The sequence below is a fragment of the Triticum aestivum genome, chromosome 5B (genome assembly GCF_018294505.1).
Source record: "Triticum aestivum cultivar Chinese Spring chromosome 5B, IWGSC CS RefSeq v2.1, whole genome shotgun sequence".
Taxonomy (NCBI): Eukaryota; Viridiplantae; Streptophyta; class Magnoliopsida; order Poales; family Poaceae; genus Triticum; species Triticum aestivum.
This window is the reverse complement of record NC_057807.1, coordinates 594,990,302-595,001,924: the sequence shown is the minus strand read 5'-3', so window position 1 is coordinate 595,001,924 and position 11,623 is coordinate 594,990,302. Positions and strand designations below refer to the sequence as shown.

Below are 11,623 nucleotides of genomic sequence, written 5' to 3'. Positions count from 1 at the left end.
TGATCACAACTTTAGTTCCTGTATGAAGATGTCCTCGTGATTGAAGATAATTTAGACAACAACAACTACTACCTCCATTTCAAAATAATTGAAGTATGGGGTTTTTCCCAAGTCAAATTTGATTAAGTTCGACCATGTCTATAGAAAAATATATTAACATCAGAAACACCAATTAGTCCTAAAGGAAATTTATGCAATATATTTTCATGGTGTTGTAGATCTTAGCACATTCCTTTATAAGGTCGGTCAAGCTTAAGCAAGTTTGACTTGGGACATATCAAGAACTTCAATTATTTCGAACCGAGAAAGTACAATGGTAGTAAACCTCGTGCATTCTGCGGTAAAGAGAAGGCTATTGATCGTGTCTTATTTGATTTGCCACTTTGCGTTATGGCTTTGGTTTATGCTGCAGATAAGGCTGCGGAGGACATCGTGGTGTATCTTGAAGTCGGGGTGGCGACCCTACAAATGTTTTTGGGTGTAGTTTAACTAGGCAGGTCTAGTTTCTCTTGTGGATTTTCGGATTGAATTTCCATATTGACCAATCAATTGTTTTTCTTAGTAAATATACTACTAGTAGAGCTCTTGGTGGTTCCTCAAAAATGTTATTATTGAAGGTTTGGGTGTTCTGTCGTTCCAGAGCTCCAGCCTCCAGCAAATAAACAAGTACTCCCTCCGTCCCAAAATAAGTGTCTTGAACTTAGTACAAATTTGTACTAGAGGTAGTACAAAGTTGAGATACTTATTTTGGGACGGAGGAAGTATGATTAAGATACGAAGTCAATAACATGACGCATGACACTTTCTACTACTCTCGACAACGTGTAGCCAGATGCTTGGAGCGGAATAAGTTCTGGGTGGTCTATTGACGTGCCAAGGCCTACCACACATAGAGTATTAACATTTGAACAAAATGTGAGTAGATTCATATGCCATATTGAGAAGATGGTGTAACTCATAGTGAGGCCATCCTCTTTTGGCAAGTCTATCAGATGGTATAGGGCCGACCATTTTCCAATTATTTTTGCAAATCGGTCATCGTTTTAACTAAAAACCCACCCCCACTGTTTACTAAGGGCATCTCCAGCCGTTGGCCCCCCAGGGGGCGTCTAAAAGCGCCGCCTGGGGGTAAGCCGGCGCAAAAAATGGCCCTGGGGGCGAGTCGGTCCCCAGCCGTCGGTCCCCAGGGCCGCCCCCAGGCGCGTATTAAAAAAAGGGCCGTTCGGCGAAGTTATGATAAAAAGTAGTTAAATTTCGGTTAAACATGGCAAATTTCGGCGAAATACACGCATTTTCATTACACTAACCTAATCTAAAAAAGAAAGGGGCTGAAGTCGTCGCCGCCATCGTCGTCGTCGGCCTTCTCTTCCTTGACGCGGGCGCCCTGCTGGACCCGGCGTCGCCATGGCGGACTGGCGGCGGCGCGTCGTCGTCGTCGTCGCTGTCGCATAGGACGACGACCCCGTCTTCATCGCGGTCGCGTCGGCGCTCGTCGAAGCGGCGCAGGGCGGCGCGCTGCCGCTCCTTTACCTTCTCCCGGCGCGCCTTCTTCATCGCAATGGAGTCCTGGCGCGCCCATTCTAGGGCCGCGTCCTCGTCGTCAAGCTCCGCCTTCACCGGCGCCTGCCCCGGCTCCGTCTTTGGCTTGACGAAGCGCGGAGGAGCCGACGAGGAGGAGGCGCGCCGGCCGCCCTCGATGACGATGCCGGCGCTGCGAGTGCGCCGGCCGAGCGGCGACTCCGCCGCGGGCTCGGCCTTGACGCCGAGCAGGGCCGGAGTGCCGGAGGAGTGCGATGAGGATCGGGAGGAGGAAGAGGAGGAGGACCCGAACCTCCTTGGCGCCCATGGCCCGACGCGTCGGTGCTGCGCCGGGGGGTACGCTAACGGCGGGTCGTTGCCGCCCTCGAGGTACGTGAGCATGCCCTCGAGTGTGCGGCCGGGGACGCCCCACCAGAGGCGGCGCCCCTCGCTGTTCTTCCGGCCGTCGACCACCGGCGCGCCGTTGGTGGACGCCAATCGGTGCTGCTGGCGGCGCTCGAAATACGCCGCCCAGGCCGCGTGGTTGTCGGCGGCGTACTAGGGGAGGGAGAGTTGGGCGTCGGTGAGGGACGCGCGCACGATCTCGACCTCCTCGGCGAAGTACTTTGGCTTCGCCACGGCGTCGGGCAACGGGGGAATGGGCACTCCCCCGGCGCTGAGTCTCCACCCCGTTGGCCGGCGCGCATGTCCGGCGGCGCCGAGATGTTCGCCTGGAACAGGAGCCAGGACTACTGTTCGCGGAGCGAACGGCGGCTGAAGCCGTTGGCCGCCGCCTCGTCTCCGGGGAAGCGTTCTGCCATGGCGACAGCGCTCGGGAGAGGCAGGGAGAGGGAGGGGCTGGACGGCGGCGAGGGGCGGGGCTGGTGTGGGCACAGGCGAGTGGAGGCCGCCGGCTTTTATAGCTGGGCCGCGCCCGTGTGTACGCATGCGAGGGAGGGGAGGCGTCGGCGCGCCGTCCCGTGAAGCGCCGCCCGTGAAGGAATCAATGGCAAGGCTGACCGGCGGCAGCCTTCCCATTGATTCCACGCGGGAACCGAGGCCGTTGGGGGGAGACAAGGCGCCGAGTCGTTGACGCGGCTGGCCCGTGTCTTTTTCGCGCCAAAACAGCTCGCCCCGGCGCCCCAGGGCGCCCCCCAGCGCGCCGGGTCCGCCGGCGCTGTTTTCGGCCCAAGCTGGCGAAAATCGGGCTCCTGGGGGCGCAACTGAACCGTTTTTTCGGCGCCGGCGCGAAAAAATCGTCTAGGGAGGCCTTCCTGGGGTGCGGCTGGAATCTCCCTAACAACTAACTCCACCGCATGACTGTATACTCATATATTAAAAGTCTAGATGGAAAAGGGTGCGGAGGTCCTCAGATATATCTATATTTTTTGTGTGTGCCCAAAGATGCTTTAAGGTTCATGTTGCTCTAGAGTAGTCATGCAAGCAATGAAACAACTGACCGGCCCTTCGCATAGCTTGACCGCGGCTATTTAAGCCGTGCTCCGGCACCGTCCACATCGCAATCTCTTCGCTATTCCCCCTCCTCCTCCACTCCCCGCCCCTCTTCCTCCACAACTCCGATGATGGGCAAGTCGTGGGCCTCGGCGCCAGCAGCAGCAGTTCCGAGACGGGCTCCGGAGGATCGTGGCGACGGCGACCTCGAACTCCGGGGTTGCCGTCCTCATCTGCGGGCGACTCCTCAACGAAGGAGGAGATCATCATCTCCTCCGGAAACAAGGAGGACCAGCCGCCGCGGCCGCAGCAGCATGCCGCCCATTTTTTCAATTTTCAGGCCCAGCCTGGCCAGTTTTACCTTGTGTCATGCCATGGTGTGGGCTGTACCGTGCCGGTCGGGTTTCTTGCCAGCCCGAAAAAGCTCGGCCCAAGTCCCTAGTTTAGTTGGCGGATTGTATGAGTTCATCTGCAGTAGTAAAAACTAAAGATGCTGCTGGATGAATTAGTTTTGGGACAGGAACTTGTGGCTCTCGGGTGTAATTACACTCAAATATTTTAAAATTTTAGTAATTTGTAAGAAAGTCAAAAAAATCCGTAACTTTTTGCGAACAAATTAGATTTATTGTTGCACTCGTATAAAATCGTTCGTGAAGAAATGACTTTCATATTGTTGTGGACATAAAAAAATGTCACTATATACGAGGTACTATTCATGCTATATTCCTCTGACAATTTGTCATCTTTGTCAAAAAGTTTGGAAGCATATTTCGTTACAGAATATTTTTGTACGATAGAAACGACAACTTAAGTTTGTTGGGAAAAAGTTTTGGAATGTTTTGACTTTTTCTGAAATTTTTAAAAAATAAAATCATGTATCATGTGTAATTACCATCATGTTCCAAAGGGTATTTCCCATTAGTTTTGTCCCTTCTTGCTATTAACAAGTTTTAAGTGTCACGGAACAGTCTCAAGACGGACGTCAAGGCGGAGAATGAAACAATTTTTTTAGTGGAGCGAAAAATGAAATTGACGAATCAAAAAGATTGAAATCTCCAGGCAGTGTTGGCATTGTACTTTGCAATGTGAATGATGGATACCGGGACGGTGGCTCATGCCTCATGAAGGTGGTGTCGGAATGCTGAGTAGGGTATCATGGTGTATCTGGAAGTCAGGGTGGCATCCCTGCAAATGTTGTTGTGTTTCTGGTGTAGTTTGACTGGGAAAATCTAGCTTGTTTTGTGTATTTTTGGCCGACTTCTCATATTGATCAATCAATTATGAAGGGGAATAAGTTCCGAGTTGTCTTAATATATGATGGGTACATACACGCAACCAAACAGCCATAGCTTGCATGTGACATGCCTGATTGGTTGATGCAGCCTACCTATCATATGCCCAAAGTCTCTCCTAAAGTTTTGACGGAGCAGAACCATCAATTATTTATGTGCAGCTAGGCTCTTAAATGTTTCTACCTCTCATAATTTTCCTTGCTTTTTTTTTTGCAACGGGCTATAAATGCTTCTCTTTTTTAGTCATGTGACACCACGGGCTCAATCCTCTCTCGGCGAGAACGCATGAGTGTCCTAGATGCCCAAGCGGAGGCAGAAAATTGTTTTGCTTTTGCTTCTTCGGAACGAGTGGCATCGAGAAGCATGTTAACAATCTGTGACACATGCACAGTGTCTTGAGATGCACTTCCACATATTGTACATGCCTACCCATTTCCGTGGTAGGTTCTAGCTAACCGACTGCTCCTATCTCAAGAAAAGGCAGACATCATTATCTAGTATAAGGAATACGAGATGCACCCAATAGGTACTGCCTAGAAAAGATGATGATCGTCACCGACCCCAACCAGCTCGGTGCATCATCCCTCCCGGAACAGACATCACTAGTGGCAGCCACGAGTGAGAGCCGGCAGTGTGTCTCCTCGTTGCATCAGTGTATTATTATTGCTCAAGAAGACAGGAAATGTAATCCAAAAAGGAAATAGCATGCAGAGATCCAAAATAAGAGATATAAAACAGACCAAGGTAGCAAGTTACAACACGAAAAAGTAAAGACAATAGCCATATCATGCCGGAAATGAATACCCGAGCATTATTAAACGCAAATCAAAAGTATTTAAGTTTAATATCCGCAGTTGAAATAGCACACACGAATAGCAGTACATACTTCAGGGATGGTATCGTGAAAATGCAATTAGTCTGAATATGGAAAGAAGACTCAATCTCAGTCTTACAGTAAGTGTCGCCTTATTTGGAAGGGAAAATAACTTACAGCAATATTATCATACTTGACAACAAGCACACGAACAACAGCAGGATGTGGGACTGGCAGCAAGCATTGCGCTAGTCTGAATATGAAACACAACTCACTCGCAGTCTTAACAATCACAGCCTGAATTAAACAACAGGCAACATTGTCACACCTGACAACCGAGCACACGATCAACACTAGCATTACCAAATGCAGGCGGTTGCAGCAGAAGTGAAGCACCATAAGTAGAAGTGGAACTAACAGCAGAAAGTGCAGTAGTCCATGTTGAAGAAACAGAGGAAACCCAAAAGTGGAAGCATCTCCCTTCCGGCCGGTGACACCTACATAACCAACATCGTATCACATCAATATCTTAAAAGAGAAACAAAAAATAGGGGTACTAGTTGGCTGGTTTGTGGCTAGCTTACATACCCACACATTTCCAGAGCAATGGCAGCTCAATCTCGCAGAGAGTACCTCAACCTCGTCCCTCGAATCGCAGAACAATGGCGCAGCAGAGACAAGAAGTCGCCGGTGATTTCGTGGAAGCCTAGATACTCGAGGGGCATGACGAACTCAATGCCAGGTGGGACCTCGGTCATGCTGCTGAGTCTGATTAGGAATAAATGTTCCAGGGACCCCATGGCACCTTGCTGTATCTCTAGACGCTTCAAATTAGGCAGGTCTGTCAGAGAGAGAACCTTTAGCTTGGGAAACCACTCCGTGAGAAATGACAGATGCTCTCCGGTGTATGCTCTAGTGAAATGTAGACGTGTCAAGCTTGACAACCGAGAAAGGGACGGCAAGGGGTCTTTTGTCAGCTGTGACCAAGATAGAACTAATTCATACAAATTCTGCCCTCCGACAGCTTGGAAGAGAGGAGACTCATCCAACGCACCTTCCAGTAGCCGTCCTCTCAATCTTAGCTTTTGCAGGCTTGGCAGGAGAACATTCAACAAGAGAACCTCGTTCCCGTCACTTGCATTCACAGATAGCAAGGACAAATGCCGCATTTGAACTAGAGATTCACTGATGCATTCGCAGTAGATTCCCTTCACATTCAATAACCTCAAGCTTTTCAGTTGCCTCAGCTCCCCTAGATGTCTAAGGGACTCATCCTGTACTTCTAATGCTTGTAGCGTTTGCAGGTTTGTTAGATTTCTGAGTCCATTGGGGATACACATACCACCGAGATGATTGATATTTCTCCAATCTGGATCCATTATTTTCTCAACAAATAAGTGCCTGAGCTTCTTAAGTTTCACAATCCCACTAGGCAACTCATGTATGTCAGATTTACAAAGGTCTAGTGTCAACAAATTTGAAAGCTTCTCAACAGACCTCGGGAGCATTTTCACCTTTGAATTACGCAAACCCAAATGGCGGAGATTAAAGAGATATCCAATAGCATCTGGAATCTTCTTGATGGGTATACCACTTAATTCTAGCACTGTCATATATCTTGACTCCTTGCATAGCAGGGGTAGTAGAGTGAATGGTGACTTACTATCGCCTGATGTAATTACACTTCGAAGTTGGTGTAAACCAGAAAATGACTGTTGAACATCATTGTTTATTTTGTCAAGCATCAATCGGCGTCCATCCATCTCAAGAGACCCCTCACATTTAGCCTCTTGTGAAACACCAAAATAGTTCTTCTGGCACAAATCAACTGCCAATTCACGTAATATATCGTGCATTTTGAATTCTTTTATCCTACCAAATGAGTTCATCTTGACAAGTTGTAGCATGTTTCTATCAACCAACTCCTTCAGATAGCCTTCTGCTACTTCTTCTAATGTGCTTTCACCCCTCCCCTCGATGAACCCCTCTGCTATCCATAACCTTACAAGTTGTTTCCTTTTGAGAAGATAGTCTTCTGGAAATAAGCTGCAGTATAAAAAACAACTTTTCAAGTGTGTTGGAAGGTAGATGAAGCTCAGATGCAAAACATTCCTTATGTGGTCGAGCCTCGAATTATTCATTATCTCCCAGATCAGTTGGTTATTTAATTCTTCCACAGTTTTCTCACGCACACGCAAGAGGCTAGCAACTGACACAATAGCAAGAGGCAAGCCTTTACACCTGCTAACTATTTCCCTGGACAAAGGCTTTAACTCCGCATGACAATCATGATTTGTTTCTTTTGCAAATGTTTTTTTGCAAAAGAGATCCCATGACTTATCTTCTCGTAAAGCTTCTAGTGTTAAGATATGTCCTGGAGAGGCAAGTGCAGCAACATCGCCTTCCCTTGTTGTGATTATCAGTCTACTTCCCTTATCATTATGAATAAGCATCCTAGACAAATCATCAAATGTTTCTGGAGTCCAAACATCGTCCAATATGATCAAGTACTTTCGTTGCTCCAGAAAACTCTTCAGTGTCTCTTCAAGGCATGTGATATCCATAGCTGCAGATTTAGATAGAACACTGACATCATCTTTGAAAAGTTCCTTACATATATTCCTCAAGACATCTTCTCTAGAATAAGATTGAGAGATGGAGACCCAGGCATGGCATTGGAATTTCTTTCTCTCATTCCTGTAGACATTTGCAGCTAAAGTTGTTTTACCAAGTCCTCCCATTCCAAGAAGTGCTATGACCGAGCATTCCAAATCATCATCTGCCAACCACTGCCCAAGTTTTTCTCTGTTTTCAGCCACCCCCACAAGATCTTCTTCATCAAGGGAACGTGAAATGTTTGCTAGATCTTGGCCCCTCTTGACAATGTAATCACAGCTGCTGGTGGCCCCGCTGACCCCACTGATTGTCATGGGAACCCAACGTTTGTTTGTCTCTGATAGGTGACTAAGGTCTTTCTCTATTTCCTTCACCTTGAAAGCCAACTGGTTCATAGAAAGCAGAGATCTGGATTTTCTGAAGCCCCTTTTCAGGTAAAAACATGACCCAATATCATGTTCCTGACCAACTAGATATAAGTACTCATCCACCATGTCCTCCATCACATGTGCTACTTTCTATACCTCCTCCAACCAGCCGTCATATACTTGATTGTTGCGGTTTCGAATATCCATGTGACAGAGCACATCATGCATTATGCGAAGCTCCCTCGCAACACGACCCACACTGCCATGTAGCTCTTGTAGTTGTGCTTTGTACTTTCCAAACTGAACTTTGGCTTGGTTTGCCCTTCTACTTGCCAAGGCGATTCCGATCTTTTTAATGGCTAGAAGAATTACAATCTCTGCCATTATTTCTCAGAATTGCTAATGTCTTTGCTGGTGGCCTTCACAAATATTATTAGAATGGCCACTGCAAAATGAATAAGTGATGTATTATTAGTTAAACTGTTAGTCCACTCAGCTAGTGGGGGGAAGTTGCCATCTGACTGTGGCAAATTTAGTGTTACTAACAGATAAGAAAAAATGACAATCGACCAAATAACTGAACATACATGCTCTGCCGTAAAGTGACATCTCAGGTTTAAGAATAAATGCCCCAAAGATGAAAATTTGAGGCAAGTAAGACGGAAGGAACTTATTTGACATGTTCTACTTTCAGAATATTGGCTAAGGTGGCAGTTCCAGGTAACTTGGTTCCATGGGAATCTTTAGGAAACGTCAACATATAATTTCCCTAACTAAGAGACCTAGTCAACGACGTCCACTTCAGGATTTCCTCACATAACAAGAATGCTGACTCTAGAAGGCTAAAACTTTGTGTGGTGCCGTATCTTCTATTACCTCCGTCCCAAAAAACTTGTCTTAGATTTGTCTACGTACAGATATCTGTACCTTACGGACATCCGTATTTAGATAAATGTAAGACAAGATTTTTGGGACACTACATCTGTATCTTAACAAATCTAAGACAAGCTTTTTGGGACGGAGGGAGTATGAAAGAGCATATGCGAAGTCTGTCACCACGAACAAGCATTGTCAACAACTACACTGCAGACTGATTCCAGATATTTGTCGGAAACAATGAAGGGTGGCGATTGTGGGAAATCAATTGGGTGGTAGTAATTGCCGTAATTAAAGGCGAATATGCATAACTAATACTCAGCTAGGCACAACCAGAGTAACAAGATGCAAGGACCATAAATCGTGCAAATGTCTTGTAATTTGACATTTTGACTGCTACTCTGCTAGGCACAACCAGAATGAGAATATATCTGATATCTGGGCAGCAGCACCACACTTGACATCTCGACATTTCGTCAGAGGAAGCAAGCAAGCAGACATCAGATCAAATCAAGCAATTCCAAACCCATGGCCTCATGATGGCAATGCTTAGTTAAGTCTCGACCTCATTCATATATACTACAGAGAATAAATCATACGTACTTGGCTGGCTGCCTTACATTGTAGTCGCCGCCGACAGTCCACGGCGAGCGAGGGGCGCCGTCGCCGCGCGGGCCGCCGGGTGTGGGGTGTGGGGTGTGGGAGGGGTGGAAGGGGGCTGGCTCCCCAGTTGTGGGCAGAACAGTAGCCAGAAGAGCAGAATGGTTGACGAGGTCTTTGGAGCAAGCGGAACCTCTCATTCTGCTTTTCTCGTTCGTCATCTCTGCGTGCTTGGTTGGTCTCACTACGAGAGAGATAGAGAGGCCACGCAGGTCCACGGGTTTCATTTTAGCTTTTCTTTTCGGGTGATTTTCATTTTAGCTTTTTGATTTTCTAACTTATGTATCCTGTAAACAAAAAGTTCAAATTATCGTACTAGTGTTTCTTGTGACCAGCGTTTTAAAATAAGATTCTTTTTGAATATGTTTCGATGACTTAAATAAAATGTTCATGCATTTGGTTCAAAGAAATGGAGCAAAGTAAAATTGAAGATTTTTTTCTTTAGTGTCTCTTTCAAAGAAAAGATATGTTTATTCTTTTTTTTAACTTTGTTTCCTTTTCTTGAGAAGCATAACCGTGTATTTCATGGAAATATGCTTCTCGTGGAAGCATATAATTTTTTCTTTCCAAAAGGCACAATTGTGTTTATCACTGATGCAAATTTGTACTTCTCGTGAAAGCATAAATATTTTCTCTCTTTCCAAGAATCTCGCAGAAGCAAATCTCTGCTTCTCATGGAAGCACATTTTTTTTCCTTTCCGAGAAGCACAATTGTGCCTCCATGAAAAGCAAATGTGTTATTCTTCGTGGGAGCACATATTTTTTCCGCGCAAAAGAAGAAAAACCCACGAATGTTTTATCTCTAAAACCTAGGGAAAACCAGGCAAAAATGAAAAATAGAAGAGAAAAATAAAAATATATATTTTAAACCTGAAACACCCGACACGTGACATGTGGTGGCGTCTAGACGCCTATATGACATACTCCCCGAGAATCAAAATACAAAGTGACCCCCGGAGGTCCTCTGCAGAGAGTAACCCTATTTAGTTGCTCTCCCAATTAGTTAATCTCCTAGGGGAGCCACCCCTGCGTCTAGGTGGGCTACCGTAGGATCGTGTGGATCTTTGTTACCTTTACTTCGGCTGTTTACGGCCATATATCGAGTCCTTTCCGTTTCTGTTTTGAACTTTTAGTTGTAAGTGCCACACGTGTGGCATGAACACATGGCAACTTCGAACATTTTTTATGGCGGGTTTAGTGATAACTTTCTTTTCGAATGGCAAGTTTCAGTTTTTTTTTGTTTTTCCTTTTTGATAACAACTTTAGTTGTATAAAAATGTCAGGACTAGAGTGCTTCGTGCCACACGGGTGGCACCTATTATTTGGTTTATTTTTTTGAATAGTTGTAAATTGTTTTAAGACCGGGCAAAAGGCTCTTGTCTCATCTTTTCCACCGCGAGGGATACCACCATCAATCAATGGCCACATGCGCCCCATGGAGATCACATGACATTAATTTCAGTGTTGACTCCATTCCGTGACAAATTAGTGTCACACCTCTTATATATGAGACTCTTGCTCTTGTTGCATCAGATTCGATTAGTCATGCACTCGTCCGCTATACCTCTATGGGGGAGAGCTTGTAGGATGGAGTTAAAATAGATCACTTTTCAACCAATTAGTTAAACCATGCCATGCGTCCTCCATTTCTTCCATTGATTCTCCTTGGGAACAAGTGGCATCGGGAAGAGTGACACGATGCATGCCCTTACCTCACCTGTGTGTCATGTGGCATCAGCCAAATCCTCTATAAATGGTACGACGATGAAGAGGAGGAACCGTACAAAGACCAGTCACGCAATTACGAACTCGAGATATGACATCAATAGCGTTCCTAGTGTCACTGCAACGAATCTTGTCTCCATAGCGACCCTTTGGTCTGGCTTCACTGTACTGCATCATAGTGGGATTATCTAGAGCTAGCTAGTCTGAGACTCCTATAATGCTAGAATACTGATCAGTCCAGAGATATGCATTCTTTCTAGAAATCTAAACAGTGCTTCAAATGTTTTTACGCTCTGACCCAT

The 11,623-nt window shown here is 46.1% G+C and overlaps 1 protein-coding gene across 1 annotated transcript; it reads right to left on the bottom strand.

The window, feature by feature from the left end:
• Positions 1 to 5,181: 5,181 nt before the first annotated feature.
• Positions 5,182 to 9,722, bottom strand: LOC123113498 (disease resistance protein RPM1). The gene is made up of 3 exons (XM_044534738.1): positions 9,540 to 9,722; positions 5,665 to 8,505; positions 5,182 to 5,573 (listed from the first exon to the last, which is right to left on the bottom strand). The coding sequence occupies exon 2, from the start codon at positions 8,193 to 8,195 to the stop codon at positions 5,691 to 5,693; it is 2,505 nt and encodes an 834-aa protein (XP_044390673.1). The 5' UTR covers positions 8,196 to 8,505; positions 9,540 to 9,722; the 3' UTR covers positions 5,182 to 5,573; positions 5,665 to 5,690.
• Between the last annotated feature and the right edge of the window lie 1,901 nt (positions 9,723 to 11,623).

Coding starts and splice junctions, on each gene's coding strand:
- LOC123113498 (XM_044534738.1), bottom strand. CDS start 8,195: ATGGAGGACATGGTGGATGAGTACTTATATCTAGTTGGTCAGGAACAT.